Raw genomic sequence first — 21,085 nt, forward strand, 5'->3', positions numbered from 1 at the left:
ATTAAATGTATGATAAGAAAAAAAAATTACATCCTGAGCACATGTTGAGTTTAATGATGTACTGAATCGTTTGTGGAAGACGTCGAACATCAGCGGTGCTAATTTACAGACTGCACTATAACGCAGCATGACATTTTCTTCTTCCTGAAATGGGGAAATGCGTTTGTGGGCGTGGTATCAGTAGGCCAATAGGCTCCCAAAGGAGGAGGAGCTAGATCGTGTGTATAAATACTCAGAGCTGCGCTCCGATATCCGCTTTCTTGTCTCACGTAAGGTCATCTTTGGTGCATCTCTGGCCTTGGTCAACATCGGTCTCTCAAACTCCCGAAAAAAATGAGTCGGAAATTCTTCGTTGGTGGAAACTGGAAGATGAACGGCAACAAAGAAAGCCTGGGGGAGCTCATCGACACCATGAACGCGGCCAAGGTGGACCCCAACGTCGGTATGCGAGTTCTGATGTTTGTAGGTTGCCAGATTCGCTGTGAACACGGAGGTTTTTTCCTTCTCTCCTTGCACTCATATTTACGCCGATGCTTTTTGCGTGAACAACCTGTTATTAAAAAGCGACAGAGCGTTTTGTGTGTGTGTGTGTGTGTGTGTGTGTGTGTGTGTGTGTGTGTGTGTGTGTGTGTGTGTGTGTGTGTGTGTGTGTGTGTGTGTGTGTGTGTGTGTGTGTGTGTGTGTGTGTGTGTGAGACCCAGCAGGGTCGCTCTCCTGCGGGGTTTTCAGTATGCCGGTGGTGGTGCGTTCAGAGCAGCACGTAGTCGGTCTCTGCTGTCCTCCTCACGTGGTGCGTTCGCGTGCATTAGGCTGCTTCTCACAGGCAGAAAAATGGAGGGACAACCGTACCAGTCGTCCAGAACGGATGCGTTCATTCTTTATTTTAGCCCTCCACGGAGGTTGACAAACTCTTTCAGAATTATAAATTATTGTTAAACAGATTTATTTAACTTGGAATGTTAATTTTTCTAAAAAAATGTATGTAATTTGCACATCATTACTTTTTGGCACGTGGTCCTTAATCCAGCCCTTAATTTGGGTGCTTCTGTCTTGGATTATTTTAGGACTGTGTATTTTTTTCTTTCCCTTCTTATCACCATATTGCTCAACGGGTCAAACTTTTTTTTTTTTTTTAATGGAACATTTAACATGTTCTGAAAGTAAAATATTGATGTGAAAAAAGTGTGTGTGTTATTTTGCACAGCACATAAACGGTCAGTATCCCAGAAATGCTGAAGTCATCAATGGATAGAAATTTATTTTATTTATCCTTTATTTAATGAGGTTAGTCCCATTGAGATCAAGATGTCTTTTGCAAGGGAGACCTTGACAATTATAACGTTTCCAATCCACCTAATCTGCATGTCTTTAAATGTGGGAGGAAACCGGAACACCCAGAGGAAACCCACGCAACCACGGGGAGGACATACAAACTCCACACAAAGGCCACAGGTAGAAATTGAACCCATGACATTCTTGCTGTGAGGTAGCAGTGCTAACCACCATGCTGCCCGATCTGTGTTGTTGTTTCCCAAATCAGTGTTCCTGAGAACTAAGTGATATTGTTAACTTAATGAACAGTAAGTGGAGCTTCACTTGTATCAGTTTTTATTTTTGTTCATGTTTAGACACCATCAGTTGTTATAAAAGCACAAATTGTTGAAGTCAGATGTTTAGATAAATGTAGAGAGAAAACTGTAACAATCCAATGCAAATATGTGACTTTTTTAATGGAATGGTAACACTGTATTTTAAACCATGTGACAGACTGTATTATAGTTCTGTCATCTTGCCTGTATGAGAAAATATGGTTTTTATGACTAAAATGAGCAAGAAAATGGGACTGAGAAATATTTATAAATATTTAGGACATTTATCTTATTAATTGTACCAGATTGTTCCAAATTGCATGTGCTATTTCCCCCAGACCCCCTGTTAGCTGTGGCAGCCCCAGCATCATGAAAAGAAATCATTTTTTTTTTCTTTTTTCCCGAGGGCCAGTGAGTGAGACTTGCATGTTAAATGCTTTTCATACCAAAGTAACTTGCTTTAATGATTCATTGTTTTATCACAAATGTGGAGTTTGTGCATTTACTGACGTTAAAAGTAAGTCCTTTCAGCTGCTCCCTTGTTTGCCCTCAGGGTTGTCACAGCAAATCCAAGGTGGATCTCCTGACACAACTCCACATTACATGGAGAAATGTGGTAGGGGTGGGATTTGAACCGGGAACCTTCCGCACTGAAACTAAGCGCATTAACCACTTGGCCACCACCCCTACTGGCCACCACCAATGTTAATTCACAAAAAACTGGTTCAGCTTTAACACATGTTAAACGGCCTCACGGAGCTCCGACAGGCTGAAAACCGTATTAAAGCCATTTGATTCATGATGGGTTTTTTTGTTTGTTTATTTTTTTTTTCCCTGTTAGTCTAAAATGGTTTAATTCCTGTTCTCACAATGTGGGCTGTCCCGTTGTCCACCTTGTGACAACGCAGCTTATGGATGAGCGAACACAGCTGCTGTTGCTTTTACCATCCAGTATGCCAGTATACTGCTGGCTTCCAGGTTTGACAATGTCACGTGCATACCTTCTGTAACTAGTATCTCACTGGGCTGCAACAAATGAACGGCATTCGCAAGGGATTATTCACATTGTCTCAATGATTGCTGGGTTCTCAGTTTCATTGCAGAACCTCGCAGGGCCTCAAACTTGTGTTGCTGGAATTTTGAACATGTTCAAAAAAAATTGTGACAGATTTTCTCTCAAAGTAGTCAATACAGGCGTCTCAAACCAGTCTCGAACCCTTCTCAATTTAGTTCCCGTGAGTCAGAAAAGTACATGAAATATGATACAGCTTTATGAGGGTTGGTGACCTGTGAAACTAAATTGTGACTGAAGACAAAAGCAAGAATCTGACATTCCAGGTGCAAGACATGCGCAAACTGCCCAGGGACTCCTGGGAGTGTGACAAAATTATGAATACAGGTCAGTGTGACTCAAAATGAAAATTGCTGCTATTTTGCTTATTTTCTCACAAACTTGTCTTCAACGACTCACCAAGAGTTGCAGCTCAGTGAGATACTAGTTTCAGCACATGCTCATAGTCAAAATGGGAGCATTTTGGCCTCAGTTTTTGACCTCTGCAGAATGCACCCATGATGATGACCTTTTGCAGAGTGAACTCTGACCTTTCTGCGGAGAGGGCTGACTGTGGCTGTGGGGAAATGGCCTTTGCCAAACTTGTGATTAATATAGACCCTTGTAACCCCAAGATATAGTTACACTGTGAATGTCAGTGTCCTGACTTACTGTACACTGCTTGAATTGTACAGACTAATAGACTGATATTGACTTAAGCAAAATTACAGTTTGCACATATACACATAGTGAGACCCTGATGGCAAACACTTTATATTTGCATGAGCTTCAGAAACCTCGGCTAGATAGTTTATACTCTGTTAAGGATTATTCAGAATGTCCTCTGACAGATCTATTATCAAGCCCACATTTTTTAAATGACTTTCAGCAAGGCCTGGGTTCCCTCTTGCAATTTTCTGCTTATGTGGTGTTTCTTCTTTTCATAAAGGCTATCATACTGATGGGTGATGTGATTTTTCTGGGATTAGTTGGAATGCCTCAAATGGTTCTGCTAAACAGATAGATGGATACTTTATTGATCCCAGAGGGGAAATTCAAGATCCCAGAGGGAAATTCAACATCACTAATATCTGAGAAATATATCATCAGGGGTGTTCACATGCCCAGTACATGGTCAAAACTCTTGCTTGTTTTTTGTCATTAACACTGTTTCTGTGTAGGCTCTCAGTTGTCCAGGTGGTTTCCATAGTAGAGAAGCTTGAATCTTCGACTGGACTGGGTTGCTTGACGCAAGGACGTTTCGCTTCAAATCGCAGAAGCTTTCTCAGCTAAAATTCTTGCTCTCAAAGTCTTTTGAATACATACCATAGGTTTTGAATACATACGAACGTCTGAAGAGAGACCCCACGAGCGACTATAAGAAGAAAATCATTAGCTACCTCCAAACCTGGAGAAAGAGGGACTCATCGACAGGCAGACATACTACAGACTGTACCCTGGGGACGCCACGCCATGCATCTATGGACTGCCCAAAATCCACAAATAGGACGTGCCACTCAGGTCTATTGTATGTAGCACAGATTCCATCACGTACAATTTGGCCAGGCACCTCAAGTGGATTTTGGCTCCTCTAGTGGGTAACTCAGACCACCATGTGGAGAACACACAAGATTTTGTGAACAAGATCAAGGACCTGCAGCTGGAGGCAGATGAAACAATCGTGTCATTTGATGTGACTTCGTTATTCACCTGCATCCCCACCGCTGAGGCCATCTCAGCTGTGAGGCAGAGACTGCTGGAGGATGTGTCTCTACTTGAAAGGACCAAACTCACACCAGACCACATCTGCCAACTCTTGGAGTTCTATCTCAATACCACGTATTTCCTGTTTGGGGGAATTATTACAGGCAGATTCATGGTTGTGCGATGGGGTCTCTGTACATGGAGCGAGTGGAGAAGACAGCCTTGACGTCTTTCACGGGCATCTCTCCCAGTCACTGGTTCAGATATGTTGATGACACATGGGTTAAAATCAAGCAACAGGAAGTTGAGGACTTTACAGAACACATCAACTCGGTGGACGCCAGTATCAAGTTCACACGTGTGGATGCCAGAAACAACCATTTAGCCTTCTTGGACTGTGATGTTACGATTGGAGAGAACAGGCAGCTCCAGACAGGGGTTTACAGAAAACCAACTCACACTGACCAATATCTGCTCTTTGGCTCAAACCACCCCCTTGAACACAAGCTCTGGGTGATCAGGACGCTTCAACACAGAGCCCTACAGGTGCCCACAACTGCAGAGGGAAGGGCTAAAGAACAACATGTCTGGAAAGCCCTCACAGTATGTGGGTACCCACGATGGTCCCTGGACAAAGTGCAGAAGTCCCAGAGAACAAAGAGACCAGATAGACAGGAGACGGAGACAAGAAGAGTGTCTCTCGCTTATTTAGCAGGAGTAGGGGAAAAACTACAGAGGATCTTCAGACAGCACAAAATCCCAGTTTACTTTAAACCGGTTAACACCTTGAGACAGAAATTAGTTCACCCTAAGGACATGATCCCTAGTTACAAACAGAGCGATGTAGTGTATTCTATCAGATGTCAGGAAAACTGCAACGAACACTGTAACGAACACTACATAGGTGAGACTAAGCAACCTTTACACAAAAGGCTATACCAGCACCGCAGAGAGGGCGCCAGTGGACCTCAGTCTGCAGTTCATCTCCACCTTAAAGACACTAACCACACGTTTGAGGACAAGGAAGTTAAAATATTAGCCAGAGAGAAGAAATGGTTTGAGAGAGGGGTCAAGGAGGCATTCTTTGTGAAACGTTTGAAACCCAGCCTTAACCGGGGAGGGGGTCTGAGACACGCTTTATCCCCTGTTTACAATGGGGTACTCAGGTCAAAGGAGTTTCAGTCTTTTGTTCATGGTAATGAGTCTTTCACGTCATCAGGAGAGTCATCAAGGGAGGAATCAGGAAAGGCATCCATCCCATCATTAGGAGGGACAGCTGCCCTGTCATTAGGAGAGTGCTAACTAGAGCACAATAGTTGCTAATTAGAGCTATTGTTTAGTCACTAGCCTATAGTAGTCTACCTCTCAGTAGGAGGGGTCTGGTTAGGTTTAAAACTCCAGCTTTTGTTGGCTTCTGTTTATTTGTGTCTACAAGAGTCAGACAGAAGTCAGACTTCGAGAGCAAGAATTTTAGCTGAGGAAGCTTCTGCGATTTGAAGCGAAACGTCCTCGCGTCAAGCAACCCAGTCCAGTCAAAGATTCAAGCTTCTCTACTACGTCAGTAACACTGTATTAAAACATTCTTGTGTGTTTGTAGAGGTGGTGTGTGGTGCTCCGTCTATCTACCTGGACTTTGCCAGGTCCAAGCTGGATGCAAAGTTTGGCGTGGCTGCTCAGAATTGCTATAAAGTCACCAAGGGTGCCTTCACTGGGGAGATCAGGTATTTAAGGGGTTCATATTTCAGTAAAATGCATATTTGCAACTTTTTAGTAGAAACAATAAGAATGTCGCAGGTGAACCTGCATTATTTGAGCTACTTTATAAGATCGTGTAGCGAAAGTCTAAGCAGATGTTGGTTACGGTTTCATACCAACATGAAATTCAGTTTCTAATCTGAGTTCGTTATTTTATTAATCTGTTTTCAGCCCTGCGATGATCAAGGACTGTGGTGTGGCCTGGGTGATCTTGGGACACTCTGAAAGGCGTCATGTCTTTGGAGAAAATGACGAGGTAATTGGCTAAATGTGCACCGTGCGATGTTGTGTTCATCCCTGTGTATCTATCCTCTATTGTTAGACTAAATTAACGGTCTGAATTAAAAAATATATATTTAATATCTGCTTGGTGGAGCTTCCTTTTAGCATTTTATGAACTGATAAAAACTTGCATGGCTCAGAGTGAAATCCATTAAAATATATAGTTTGGAGGGGTTAATGTGTTTTTTTTTTTTTGTTTTTTTTTTGTGGCGTAGCTCATCGGGCAGAAGACAGCTCACGCTCTGGAGAGCGGCCTTGGCGTAATCGCCTGTATTGGTGAGAAGCTGGACGAGAGAGAGGCTGGCATCACCGAGAAAGTTGTCTTTGATCAGACTAAAGTCATCGCAGGTACCCAGGGCACGTTCTACCCTAGATCCAATAATAAAATTCAGAAACATGTGAAAGACAGACTGAAAGCATGTCACATCTCTTTCACAGACAATGTAAAGGACTGGAGCAAGGTTGTGCTTGCTTATGAACCTGTGTGGGCCATCGGCACAGGAAAGACCGCTTCACCACAACAGGTCAGTCATGGAATATATGGAAGGCTTCTCCTGAGAACATTATGAATATTTACAGTAACCCCTGTCTCTGGATTTCTCAGGCTCAGGAGGTCCATCAAAAAGTGAGAGATTGGTTAAAGAAAGACGTGTCTGAGGCTGTGGCGAATTCAGTCAGGATCATCTATGGCGGTCAGTCGCGGTGAAGTTGTTTACTAAATGCTGCATATGTAAAGTGGGAGAATCGTTTGAATTATTCTTGGTGCTCCTCAGGCTCTGTGACCGGTGCCACCTGTAAAGAACTTGCTTCCCAAACAGATGTGGATGGTTTCCTTGTGGGCGGTGCCTCTCTGAAGCCAGAGTTTATTGACATCATCAACGCCAAGGCATAAAACACAACAAGACATTGCCCAGATGAGATGCCAGCTCTGTTCAGTTTAATCAGCCTTCTTCCCCCCCACTTTTTTTTTTTAATTCAAAGAATTTGTGTAACAATGGTGTTCCCTCATTTTCCTTTTGTGTATTTTTTTTTTCTTCCCCCACATAGAAAAGGGACAGATTGACAAACTGCTGCACTGAAACGGTTAAGTCTACTGAGATGGTCTCTTGTGCGTCCACACAAAGGCTGGAGATGTAAAATATTAAGAACACACACTGAGGTGGGCAAGATGTCCCTGCTTTACTAAAACTTATGAGCATTTGTGCGAACGGCTCTTATTGATGTACATTTATTTGTCTCATGTAATTGGTGCCTCTCACATCCCTGTAAACATGTACAATCTTATGTGGTACATTAGCCAACCATGTATCCATTGGTATAAATGTGGGAAAGCTGCAAGGAACAATAAACACTTAAGAATCTGACTCTGGATCTTGTCATACCCCCCCCCCCCCCCCCCCCCCCCCCACACACACACACACGTGCACACACACTGAATTTTTATTTTTGCATCTACTTTAACAAGATGGGCATGAAGGTGAGCTGGTATTTGATGTCACTGACCTTGAGCTTTACCCAAATGATTGACCTTGAGCTGACATTTCACAGCAATTCTGTAATCTACCAAGTGCATCACACTTGGTCCAATTCTGGTCAATAATTAAATTTCTTTACTTCTCTCTTGTGAAAAGCCCTTCAGAGCAATTATTGGAACAACTTTATTCACTTACTAAGTTGGTTAGAAATCAGTAAAAGACGCTAGGATGAGTCAGAATTCCTCAATATGCACTTCCTCCAATTAAGGCATGTGGCGGGGGAGATGGTACCTTTCCCAGCAATCATTGGGTGTGAGGCAGCGTACACCTTGGACAGGATGCCACTCTATTGCAAAGCCACATGTAGACAGACATTCAGACCTATGGTAGATTTAAAGTTTCCAGTTTGCCTAACCTTCACATCTTTAGAAGTGGGAGGTAGTCAGCATTTGGAGGGAACCAACGTTCACTCTACACAAAAGACCAGATCAGAAACAAACACGGCAACAGTGCTAACCACTAAACCTCTGTGCTGCCCTCCAATTTTATAAATATTTAACGGTCTTGTGTCACAGGGTTCTGAGCACCCCTTTTATAGCTGCCATTTCTGTTAGAAATGGTGCAAGGTGATTATTTGGATTGGAACTGGACAAGCAAGTTTGGTGTTTTATTAGGTTCCTGTCAACATTTAATTTGGGCTTTTCTTTCTTTCACAATCTGCAAGTTTCTTTGGGAATTTAAATATTTGCTTACCCTCATGCACTTGTTAACTTTATCATAATGTTGACATAGCAAAAGGACTGAATAGTTTCCTGTGACCAAATGTTGGAAGTGTGGATAAAATAGTAACAGGAATGTGTGTGGACTGTTATGCATTTTCACATAAGTGCCTTTTCATAGATGATGAAGCTTTTATTGTTCAAGTGTTATTCTGGTGATGAACTAACATTTTAAAGGGTTATATTGTATAAATTCAGTTTTTTAACTTTTAGTTACTCATAGTTGGGGTTTGAGTTTAAACATCTTAAAAGTCCCACAGTTCTGACTATACATTTTATAATGATGCATTGTCCTATAAGCAAAATCTAGAGTTGAACTGGCTTGTTGTTTGAGACTTCTGTGTCATATGTTACGGAAGTCCATAATTGGACTTCTGCAGTTCTGTGGGACATGTCCACATACTTCAGAGAAAAATGGAGATGCCATGTGGCAAAAGTAGATCTTTTCCATTTAAAGGTACAGGCACAAAAACCCCCGCAATTGTTTCATAGAGACTAAGCATGTTTTTTTGTACCCCCCCCCCCCCCTTTTTTTTTTTTTTGTTCCTATCACCTCTGGGTTTTTGGTGTAGTTTTGGCTCTAAATGTTATGTTTTTAAAAACCTCAGTGATCTGCATCAGCTTGCTGAAAAGGTGTGTAATATGACCCCTTAAAATAACTTCTCTGTAGAGATAAAATTACTTTCACCTAGAAACCTAAACTGTGGTCACATAGAGGATAATTTCTGAATTGTGACATAACCTGCAAAAACCTGCTGTCACTGATTAAAATGTAAACAGAAAATACTTTTGTGCACGTTTGAAGGCGTTCCGTTTATGTTTTCACTCCAGTCCGTTAGGGGGCGCTGTGGCAACAGGTGACGCTGTTCCGTCCTTGTTTACTGGCGGAGCGTGACGTTCACGGACGGACGAGAAAACGTCGCCAAACGTAAGAAAAAGCTGCTGGTTTTTATCGAGACGTTTCTAAAATGCAGTCGCTCAAAGTGTTTCTCACCGAGCGGCTGGCGGCTGCGGCGGAAGAGATTTTTGCTGCTGTGGAAAAGACAATTACCGAATACAAAGAGGAGATTTGTCTTGCAAAGGATTTAGAAATCAGCCGTCTTCGAATGCAGTTGAAGATTCTCAGATCAGGTGGGACTGAAACGTAGACTGTATTTGAAGACATTAATATATATATATATATATATATATATAGTGTATGTATGTGTAAATGGACTGCTTTTACATAGCGCTTTTCCATCTAAAACAAGTTCGGTGCGCTTTACAATGATGCCTCATATTCACAGACACACACCAATGTCAGGCTGCTGCCATACAAGGTGCTCACTACACACTAGGAGTGACTCGGAATATGCCTACGGGTCTTTAATGATTTTCAAGCCTGATGGGGGTTTGAACTGAGGATCCTCTGGTCTCAAGCCCACCGCTTAACCAACACACACACACACACACACATACATATGTAAATATATTGTACATATTTTGCTATCCTCCCCTCTGGTAAGAGGATGTCCATCAGGACCAAAACCCAGAGACATAAAAACTCCTTTTTTCTATCTGCAGCTAGACTAATAAATAATGCCAGACACACACACACACACACACACCCTTCACAATATGTAGTATACTATAGTAGTATATATATGTAGTCACTCTTCACATTACTTATGTAGAAATTAATCTGTGGTGATTGTTTAACCTTTAAGAAACAAATTCTAAAATATAAATTATCAATTATGTTATCGGTTTCCTATTTACATACTCTATAAATAATTTATTATTGTTCTGCAAGACGTCATTATTTCTTTCATGTGGTATTTGACTTTTCATAGTGTTACAATACTCCTTTAAAATAAACAATAGGATTCGATACAGACCCCATGATATGATTATCAGGATACACGATGTATCATTCTACCTCTAATATACACAAATACATACAGTAGTGTTCAGAATAATAGTAGTGCTATGTGACTAAAATTATTAATCCGGGTTTTGAGTATATTTCTTATTGTTACATGGGAAACAAGGTACCAGTAGATTCAGTAGAGTCTCACAAATCCAACAAGACCAAGCATTCATGATATGCACACTCTTAAGCCTATGAAATTGGGCTATTAGTAAAAAAAAAAGTAGAAAAGGGGGTGTTCACAATAATAGTAGCATCTGCTGTTGACACTACAAACTCAAAACTATTATGTTCAAACTGCTTTTTTTTTAGCAATCCTGTGAATCACTAAACTAGTATTTAGCTGTATAACCACAGTTTTTCATGATTTCTTCACATCTGCGAGGCATGGAGTCAACCAACTTGTGGCACCTTTCAGCTGTTATTCCACTCCAAGATTCTTTAACAACATTCCACAATTCATTCACATTTCTTGGCTTTGCTTCAGAAACAGCTTTTTTGATGTCACCCACAAGTTCTCAATTGGATTTAGGTCCGGGGATTGGGCAGGCCACTCCAAAACATTAATTTTGTTGGTTTGGAACCAAGATTTTGCTCATTTACTAGTGTGCTTGGGGTCATTGTCTTGTTGAAACACCCATTTCAAGGGCATGTCCTCTTCAGCATAAGGCAACATGACCTCTTCAAGTATTTTGACATATCCAAACTCATCCATGCGATATGTAGGGCCCAACGCCATAGTAGGAGAAACATGCCCATATCATGATGCTTGCACCACCATGCTTCACTGTCTTCACTGTGAACTGTGGCTTGAATTCAGAGTTTGAGGGTCCACTCACAAACTGTCTGTGGCCCTTGGACCCAAAAAGAACAATTTTACTCTCATCAGTCCACAAAGTATTCTTCCATTTCTCTTTAGGCCAGTTGATGTGTTCTTTGGTAAATTGTAACCTCTTCTGCACGTCTTTTATTTAACAGAGGGACTTTGCGGGGGATTCTTGCAAATAAATTAGCTTCAGACAGGCGTCTTCTAACTGTCACAGCACTTACAGGTAACTCCAGACTGTCTTTGGTCATCCTGGAGCTGAGCCTTTGCCATTCTGGTTATTCTTCTATCCATTTTGATGGCTGTTTTCCGTTTTCTTCCACGCGTCTCTGGTTTTTTGTCCATTTTAAAGCATTGGAGATCATTGTAGATGAACAGCCTATAATTTTTTGCACCTGCGTATAAGTTTTTCCCTCTCCAATCAACTTTTTAATCAAACTACACTGTTCTTCTGAACAATGTCTTGAACGTCCCATTTTTCTCAGGCTTTCAAAGAGAAAAGCATGTTCAACAGGTGCTGGCTTCATCCTTACATAGGGGACACCTGATTCACACCTGTTTGTTCCACAAAATTGACGAACTCACTGACTGAATGCCACACTACTATTATTGTGAACACCCCCTTTTCTACTTTATTTTTTACTAATAGCCCAATTTCATAGCCTTAAGAGTGTGCATATCATGAATGCTTGGTCTTGTTGGATTTGTGAGAATCTACTGAATCTACTGGTACCTTGTTTCCCATGTAACAATAACAAATATACTCAAAACCTGGATTAATCTTTTTAGTCACATAGCACTACTATTATTCTGAACACTACTGTACATACATACGTGTGTGTGTAAAATGCATATGGCTCTTTTTGATTATGTCAATGTGTCTTTGTCCTCAGACACCCGGGTGGACAGATGTTCTCCTGCAGTCCATCTTCAGCAGCATCAGTCAGCAGCTGCCATGCCTGCTGTGGAGGCTCCTGAGCCAGAGCACTGTGATGAGGACGGAGGCCCCAGTTTGGAGCCAGAGCACCCAGAGGCCTCTCAGGTCAAGAAGGAGCAGCAGAGAGGCCACAGGGACTTCTGGATGTCTCACGAGGAGGAGCAGCTCGATTCTCTTGAGCCAGACATAAAAGACTTCATCTCACCTCCTTCCCGTCTGAAAAGCAGCTTTCATGACCCGGCCTCCTTAGTGTTTCATCACTATCATGGTAACAGTGAGGAGAGCAGGGAGAAACCTTACAGCTGCTCCGTGTGTGAGAAGCGTTTCAGTAACTGTTCGCACCTTGCAGCTCACATTAGGACTCACACAGGTGAACGGCCATACAGATGTGAAATATGCAGAAAGACTTTCATCACCACCAGTGCTCTGAACAGACACCAGACCATCCACACTGAAGGCAAACACTATGTGTGCAATTATTGTGGTAAATCCTTCAAATGGATGGAGTCTCTGGGCAGGCATGTAAGAAGTGTGCATAAGAGGGACAATATGTCGGTATGACTAAACCGTGTGATATGATTTCAGGATGAAAAATTATATACACATATAACAAGTACAAATAAACTTTATAGTCTGTTTTGATTTGGCCATATTGTGTATTTTGTTAGTAAATGTGCATTGAACCATGTTTAACTCTTAGTGTGTGCTCATAAACACTATTTTCACATTATGTGCAAATAAATTGTAGAAATACACTCACTGAACCGATCTTTTTTTAAAACATAATGACAGTCTCTGCTGAAGAATTAAATGAATGTTTATGTAGTCTTCTGCTCCAATTGCATAAAAAATGAAATTGCATTAGTCTCCAGTAGGTGGCAGCAATGGCAGCACAATTTGACATATAACATTGTCTCTGTTCTGACTCCATGTGTCATGACTTTGACATACTCATTGAGTAGCTTTATTATTTTGTTTATTATACTATTTTCAAAAAGTACTTGGGACCTGTCAGTTTTACATTTTTTTTCAAATCTATACACATAAAGGGCTATGTCTGTCTGTCTGTCCGGGATAAACCCCCAAACTATAATACGTAGCCCTAAAAACTATATATATTCTGAATCCTCATGACATGGGGAACGAACTGGTACCTTTTTTTTTTTAAAGTTGAACTGAAAATTACCCCCCAAATTGCCGTTTATGTAAGACCATACAGTGTTGTACCATGTGCGATAAATTCCCAAACTATAATATGTAGCCCTAAAAACTATATACAGTATATTCTGAATCCTCATGACATGGGGAACAAACTGGTACCATTTTTTTTAAAAGTTGAACTGAAAATTACCCTCAAAATAGCCAGCTGTGGGTATGACCAGGCAGATTAAAATTTTCAGCCCTGTATTTGTGTTGGCCATCTCTGTTTATTTAATCCCTTTCTACAGCACACTCAGCCACAGCACACTCAGCAAAACAACAACATTCTTAGGCTAAGGCTGTGGGTATGACCAGGCAGATTCAAATTTCCAGCCCTGTATATGTGTTGGCCATCTCTATTTATTCCCTTCCTTCAGCTACTTTATGTTCTCAATTGTTAAGCACCTGACTGTCCTGTACAACCCAGTTTGCCTTCCTGTCTGAATACATTCATTTTATGTTTGTAAAATTGCAATGTAAAAACAGTGAAATACACCACTACCTCAATTTTGATTCATTGATATTTACATTTACTGTTACCTACCCTCTTTGTGTAATTTCGTTATAAATTTGATTGCAAAACAAAGTCTGCATGAAGGACTTCAAATGTGTTTCTCTTTTAAACAAGTATTTCCACTTAGTTTGGGGAGTCCACCTCTTATAGTTCTGCTGGTCCATTAACTATTATATTTATAAGACATCAGCATTACAAAAACAAATGTTGGGCAATTGTTTTGATTAAAATGACTGGCATTTGGCTTATGTCAAAAACAGCTTAACCCAGGCAGCGCCGGGTACCCCAGCTAGTTATATATTTTTTTTTTCAGTCTTCATGCAAACACACAAACAAAACCTGTTCTTCACTCTGAAGCAGAGTTGTAGTCTTACACACCTCTCTGCAGCTTCTCTCCCCCTGCCATCCCCTCATTACCCCATCCCCGTAGAGACGGTGCCTGCTCCCAGACCACCAATAACCAGCAAAAATCTATTTAAGCATAAAAATTCAAAAAGAAAAATAATATAGCACCTTCAACTTCACCACAGACTAAAACAGTTAAATGTGGTCTATTAAACATTAGATCTCTCTCTTCTAAGTCCCTGTTAGTAAATGATCAACATATTGATTTATTCTGCCTTACAGAAACCTGGTTACAGCAGGATGAATATGTTAGTTTAAATGAGTCAACACCCCCGAGTCACACTAACTGCCAGAACGCTTGTAGCTCGGCCGAGGCGGAGGATTAGCAGCAATCTTCCACTCTAGCTTATTAATTAATCAAAAACCCAGACAGAGCTTTAATTCATTTGAAAGCTTGTCTCTTAGTCTTGTCCATCCAAATTGGAAGTCCCAAAAACCAGTTTTATTTGTTATTATCTATCGTCCACCTGGTCGTTACTGTGAGTTTCTCTGTGAATTTTCAGACCTTTTGTCTGACTTAGTGCTTAGCTCAGATAAGATAATTATAGTGGGCGATTTTAACATCCACACAGATGCTGAGAATGACAGCCTCAACACTGCATTTAATCTATTATTAGACTCATTTGGCTTTGCTCAAAATGTAAATGAGTCCACCCACCACTTTAATCATACCGTAGATCTTGTTCTGACTTATGGTATGGAAATTGAAGACTTAACAGTATTCCCTGAAAACCCCCTTCTGTCTGATCATTTCTTAATAACATTTACATTTACTCTGATGGACGACCCAGCAGTGGGGAATAAGTTTCATTACAGTAGAAGTCTTTCAGAAAGCGCTGTAACTGGGTTTAAGGATATGATTCCTTCTTTATGTTCTCCAATGCCATATACCAACACAGGGCAGAGTAGCTACCTAAACTCTGTGAGTGAGATAGATTATCTCGTCAATAGTTTTATATCCTCATTGAGGACAACTTTGGATGCTGTAGCTCCTCTGAAAAAGAGAGCCTTAAATCAGAAGTGCCTGAATCTGTGGTATAACTCACAAACTCGCAGCTTAAAGCAGATAACCCATAAGTTGGAGAGGAAATAGCGTCTCACTAATTTAGAAGATCTTCACTTAGCCTGGAAAAAGAGTCTGTTGCTCTATAAAAAAGCCCTCCGTAATGCTAGGACATCTTACTACTCATCACTAATTGAAGAAAATAAGAACAACCCCAGGTTTCTTTTCAGCACTGTAGCCAGGCTGACAAAGAGTCAGGGCTCTATTGAGCCGAGTATTCCTTTAACTTTAACTAGTAATGACTTCATGACTTTCTTTGCTAATAAAATTTTAACTATTAGAGAAAAAATTACTCATAACCATCCCAAAGACATATCGTTCTCTTTGGCTGCTTTCAGTGATGCCGGTATTTGGTTAGACTCTTTCTCTCCGATTGTTCTGTCTGAGTTATTTTCGTTAGTTACTTCCTCCAAACCATCAACATGTCTATTAGACCCCATTCCTACCAGGCTGCTCAAGGAAGCCCTACCATTAATTAATGCTTCAATCTTAAATATGATCAATCTGTCTTTATTAGTTGGCTATGTACCACAGGCTTTTAAGGTGGCAGTAATTAAACCATTACTTAAAAAGCCATCACTTGACCCAGCTATCTTAGCTAATTATAGGCAAATGTTCAACCTTCCTTTTCTCTCAAAAATTCTTGAAAGGGTAGTTGTAAAACAGCTAACTGATCATCTGCAGAGGAATGGTCTATTTGAAGAGTTTCAGTCAGGGTTTAGAATTCATCATAGTACAGTAACAGCATTAGTGAAGGTTACAAATGATCTTATTATGGCCTCAGACAGTGGACTCATCTCTGTGCTTGTTCTGTTAGACCTCAGTGCTGCTTTTGATACTGTTGACCATAAAATTTTATTACAGAGATTAGAGCATGCTATCGGTATTAAAGGCACTGCGCTGCAATGGTTTGAATCATATTTATCTAATAGATTACATTTTGTTCATGTAAATGGGGAATCTTCTTCACAGACTAAGGTTAATTATGGAGTTCCACAAGGTTCTGTGCTAGGACCAATTTTATTCACTTTATACATGCTTCCCTTAGGCAGTATTATTAGACAGCATTGCTTAAATTTTCATTGTTACGCAGATGATACCCAGCTTTATCTATCCATGAAGCCAGAGGACACACACCAATTAGCTAAACTGCAGGATTGTCTTACAGACATAAAGACATGGATGACCTCTAATTTCCTGCTTTTAAACTCAGATAAAACCAAAGTTATTGTACTTGGCCCCACAAATCTTAGAAACATGGTGTCTAACCAGATCCTTACTCTGGATGGCATTACCCTGACCTCTAGTAATACTGTGAGAAATCTTGGAGTCATTTATGATCAGGATATGTAATTCAATGCGCATATTAAACAAATATGTAGGACTGCTTTTTTATATTTGCGCAATATCTCTAAAATTAGAAAGGTCTTGTCTCAGAGTGATGCTGAAAAACTAATTCATGCATTTATTTCCTCTAGGCTGGACTATTGTAATTCATTATTATCAGGTTGTCCTAAAAGTTCCCTGAAAAGCCTTCAGTTAATTCAAAATGCTGCAGCTAGAGTACTGACAGGGACTAGAAGGTGAGAGCATATCTCACCCATATTGGCCTCTCTTCATTGGCTTCCTGTTAATTCTAGAATAGAATTTAAAATTCTTCTTCTTACTTATAAGGTTTTGAATAATCAGGTCCCATCTTATCTTAGGGACCTCATAGTACCATATCACCCCAATAGAGCGCTTCGCTCTCAGACTGCAGGCTTACTTGTAGTTCCTAGGGTTTGTAAGAGTAGAATGGGAGGCAGAGCCTTCAGCTTTCAGGCTCCTCTCCTCTGGAACCAGCTCCCAATTCGGATCAGGGAGACAGACACCCTCTCTACTTTTAAGATTAGGCTTAAAACTTTCCTTTTTGCTAAAGCCTATAGTTAGGGCTGGATCAGGTGACCCTGAACCATCCCTTAGTTATGCTGCTATAGACTTAGACTGCTGGGGGGTTCCCATGATGCACTGAGTGTTTCTTTCTCTTTTTTCTCTGTATGCACCACTCTGCATTTAATCATTAGTGATTGTTCTCTGCTCCCCTCCACAGCATGTCTTTTTCCTGGTTCTCTCCCTCAGCCCCAACCAGTCCCAGCAGAAGACTGCCCCTCCCTGAGCCTGGTTCTGCTGGAGGTTTCTTCCTGTTAAAAGGGAGTTTTTCCTTCCCACTGTCGCCAAGCCCTTGCTCACAGGGGGTCGTTTTGACCGTTGGGGTTTTTCCGTAATTATTGTATGGCTTTGCCTTACAATATAAAGCGCCTTGGGGCAACTGTTTGTTGTGATTTGGCGCTATATAAATAAAATTGATTTGATTTGATTTGATTTGAATGTAAAACAAATCTCAACAGCATGATTTAAATAAAAAGATGAAACAAAATATTGTATTGCATATGTATTTTGCACAACTCCATTTTTACAGTTTTTTGAGGCTTTGCAAGTCACATAATTAATGAAATAAAATCAGTTTTTTTGTTTAAAAAGCTGCACACAAGCTTGTGAACAGACAGCCTGTGCTGATTGGCCTGTATGAAATTCACAATTTGATATAGATACACATTCCTGATTTATCCTGCAGGTGGGAGTGTTCAGCAGGCAGGTCTGGTATTTTACTTAAGCAAAACTGGTGCATCAAAGTTAACCATTGCCTAATTAGTTAACCATATTTATCTGCCCTTTTAATGCCAAAATCAAATCAGTCAGCAGTACAGACTTTCAAAGGTTAACCAACAAGGAACCCATAAATTACACAGCTTACACTTATTTTTTTATTGTTACTTATTCATTGCTTATGAGTCAAAACACTGATCCCAGTCCATTAATTTGTATTTAATTATGTTTTGACACCAAAGAGGTCAAATCAACTGAAGCATATTTCGAAAGACAACGAACCTCCATTTAGTACAACATGTAGGATCTTCGTTTTAATACAGACTACAGATCAATGTTCTGAAAGGATTTAAGACTCAAAGAATGGTTTTAGTTTCCCATCAGTAATTTCCAGTACTGACAAAGATCTTTGATATTGTCCCCAGCCACACATTCTATCTATTCTTTAATTCTGGTTTTACTTTCTTGTTCTGTTCTATATTTCATTCTTGAATTCGCCCATGTGGTATGCATCATGTTTCTACTCACAGTTGCTGTTCAACTTGTTAACTGATGCAAAGTCATCAAGCACATGCTTAGCACTTAGCTGATGACAGAAAAAGTAAACGTATCACAACTACTGCTTCTTATCTGGTACATCAAAGTTAACCACTGTCAAAGCATGTCATCCTCATTATTTGTTCTTTTAATATGTTGAATTCCAAGATAATAACATTATTGTTTTTGGGTTACTGCTTACACACAGTGGCTGGCATGGACTAGCCCACCTACCCAGGAAATTTGAATTTGGTGTAGTAATTACTCACGTTTGCATTGTTCAACTTGTGATGAATCAAACCTAAACTGTGAAGAAGGAACATTCCAGAGATCTTGATATAAAGGTAAGGTAACTGAAAAGTCCAAGACAGGAGCTGGTTTTGAGAATATTCCTAAGTGACTGAATATCTCCTGCAGTTTAGCTAAATCAATTTACATGAAATGTAAATATTGTTAAAGTTCCCAGACCAGGGTGGCCTGGACTCAGCGGGCTTGGGCTTGAGATGGACTTTGCACCATGACATACTTTCTTTTGTAACTGTTAGAATGGCCCAAGCAGTGGGTCACTCCTCTGAGTCTGGTCTGCTTGAGGTTTCTTCCTCAAAAACACCAGAGGGAGTTTTTTTTTTTTTTTTCTCCATTACCACTGTCACCTATGTGCTTGCTCAGGGGTGTTGGTAAGATTAGACCTTACCCATATGAAGCTCCTTGCGACCCTCAGACCACTGTTTGGGTTTTCAAAGCTTTACACTTCTTTGTTTGTGTATGTAGGAGCTACTTGGCTTTCAGAAAAATTTTGGCTTGTAATGCCTCAGTTCATGCTGTAAGACACGCCCACATGCTTTATGTAACTTTATGGATGGAGAAAGAAACGGAAAACTCAGCCTGATTATCCATCTTGTTGAAGGCAGAGTGGGTCTAGGAAATGCTCGAAACTGTGTTCATCTGCCTGTTTCCATATGGTCCATGTGTACATGATATGTTGAAGAAGACCTCATCTGTCAAGGTGAAACCTTCTACACAAGACCTTGGGCACATTTTGATTCTTATTGTCGCCACCGGGGGCAGAGTCTCTGCACAACTTCAAAAAGACTACACCAAGGTGAGATTTGGCACAAGGTCACCTCACTCAGACTCAGTTGTGGCCACCAGGGGGCTGAGTCTTTTAAAACTAGTCTACACCATAACTCCCATAACTCCAGAAGGACTTCACAACCTGCCCAACACCCCTCTTTGCCAGGAAGAACAATTCTTTTCATTTTGAAGAAACGGGCACAAAAAACAGGGTTTTCTCAGAGACCTACTTTTTAAACCCATTTCCTCAGTAGGTTTTGGGTAATGCAGGCTACAAGTACTTAGGTATTTTAAGACATTTGTGACCTCTATTAGATGGATTGAATTTGTTTAGTAATATAATGTATCAAATATAAAAAGATATTATAGCACAGGATAAAATACTTACAATGAAGTGGATCATAAACAATGTTGCTGATTGCATTTTACATATTGCTGATATTGCATATCTCAAAACATTTAGATTTTTAAATTGTGCATCATTATCCTGATAGGCACACAGCTGCCTAATAATTGCATATATGCAGTTATTTGCATATACGATATATATATATTCATATGTTCGAAAGAAGTTCTGCACAATCCTGTAATGTACAGTAGTGTTCAGAATAATAGTAGTGCTATGTGACTAAAAAGATTAATCCAGATTTTGAGTATATTATTGTTACATGGGAAACGAGGTACCAGTAGATTTAGATTCTTACAAATCCAACAAGACCAAGCAGTCATGATATGCACACTCTTAAGGCTATGAAATTGGACTATTAGTAAAAAAAAGTAGAAAAGGGGGTGTTCACAATAATAGTAGTGTGGCATTCAGTCAGTGAGTTCATCAATTTTGTGAAACAAACAGGTGCGAATCAGGTGTCCCCTATTTAAGGATGACGCCAGCACCTGTTGAACATGCTTTTTTCTTTTTCGCTTTTCTTTGAAAGCCTGAGTAAAATGGGACATTCAAGACATTGTTCAGAAGAACAGCGTAGTTTTATTAAAAAGTTGATTGGAGAGGGGAAAACTTATACGCAAGGGCAAAAAAAATTATAGGCCGTTCATCTACAATGATCTCCAATGCTTTAAAATGGACAAAAAAAACAGAGACTTGTGGAAGAAAACAGAAAACAACCGTCAATGGATAGAATGGACAACCGTCAAAATGGATAGAATAATAACCAGAATGGCAAAGGCTCACCCATTGATCAGCTCCAGAATGATCAAAGACAGTCTGGAGTTACGTGTAAGTGCTGTGACAGTTAGAAGACGCCTGTGTGAAGCTAATTTATTTGCAAGAATCCCCCGCAAAGTCCCTCTGTTAAATAAAAGACGTGCAGAAGAGGTTACA

General features: G+C 40.3%; 2 protein-coding genes across 2 annotated transcripts; both read left to right on the forward strand.

Annotated features, from left to right (window-relative positions):
- Positions 1–237: 237 nt before the first annotated feature.
- On the forward strand, positions 238–7,523 carry tpi1b (triosephosphate isomerase 1b). Its single transcript, XM_034174478.1, has 7 exons — positions 238–442; positions 5,942–6,065; positions 6,271–6,355; positions 6,597–6,729; positions 6,820–6,905; positions 6,986–7,073; positions 7,155–7,523. The coding sequence occupies exons 1-7, from the start codon at positions 334–336 to the stop codon at positions 7,271–7,273; spliced, it is 744 nt and encodes a 247-aa protein (XP_034030369.1). The 5' UTR covers positions 238–333; the 3' UTR covers positions 7,274–7,523.
- A 2,008-nt stretch (positions 7,524–9,531) lies between these two features.
- On the forward strand, positions 9,532–13,214 carry LOC117514166 (zinc finger and BTB domain-containing protein 49-like). The gene is made up of 2 exons (XM_034174481.1): positions 9,532–9,766; positions 12,264–13,214. The coding sequence occupies exons 1-2, from the start codon at positions 9,604–9,606 to the stop codon at positions 12,866–12,868; spliced, it is 768 nt and encodes a 255-aa protein (XP_034030372.1). The 5' UTR covers positions 9,532–9,603; the 3' UTR covers positions 12,869–13,214.
- The last annotated feature ends 7,871 nt before the right edge of the window (positions 13,215–21,085 follow it).

The sequence above is a fragment of the Thalassophryne amazonica genome, chromosome 7 (genome assembly GCF_902500255.1).
Source record: "Thalassophryne amazonica chromosome 7, fThaAma1.1, whole genome shotgun sequence".
NCBI lineage: Eukaryota > Metazoa > Chordata > Actinopteri > Batrachoidiformes > Batrachoididae > Thalassophryne > Thalassophryne amazonica.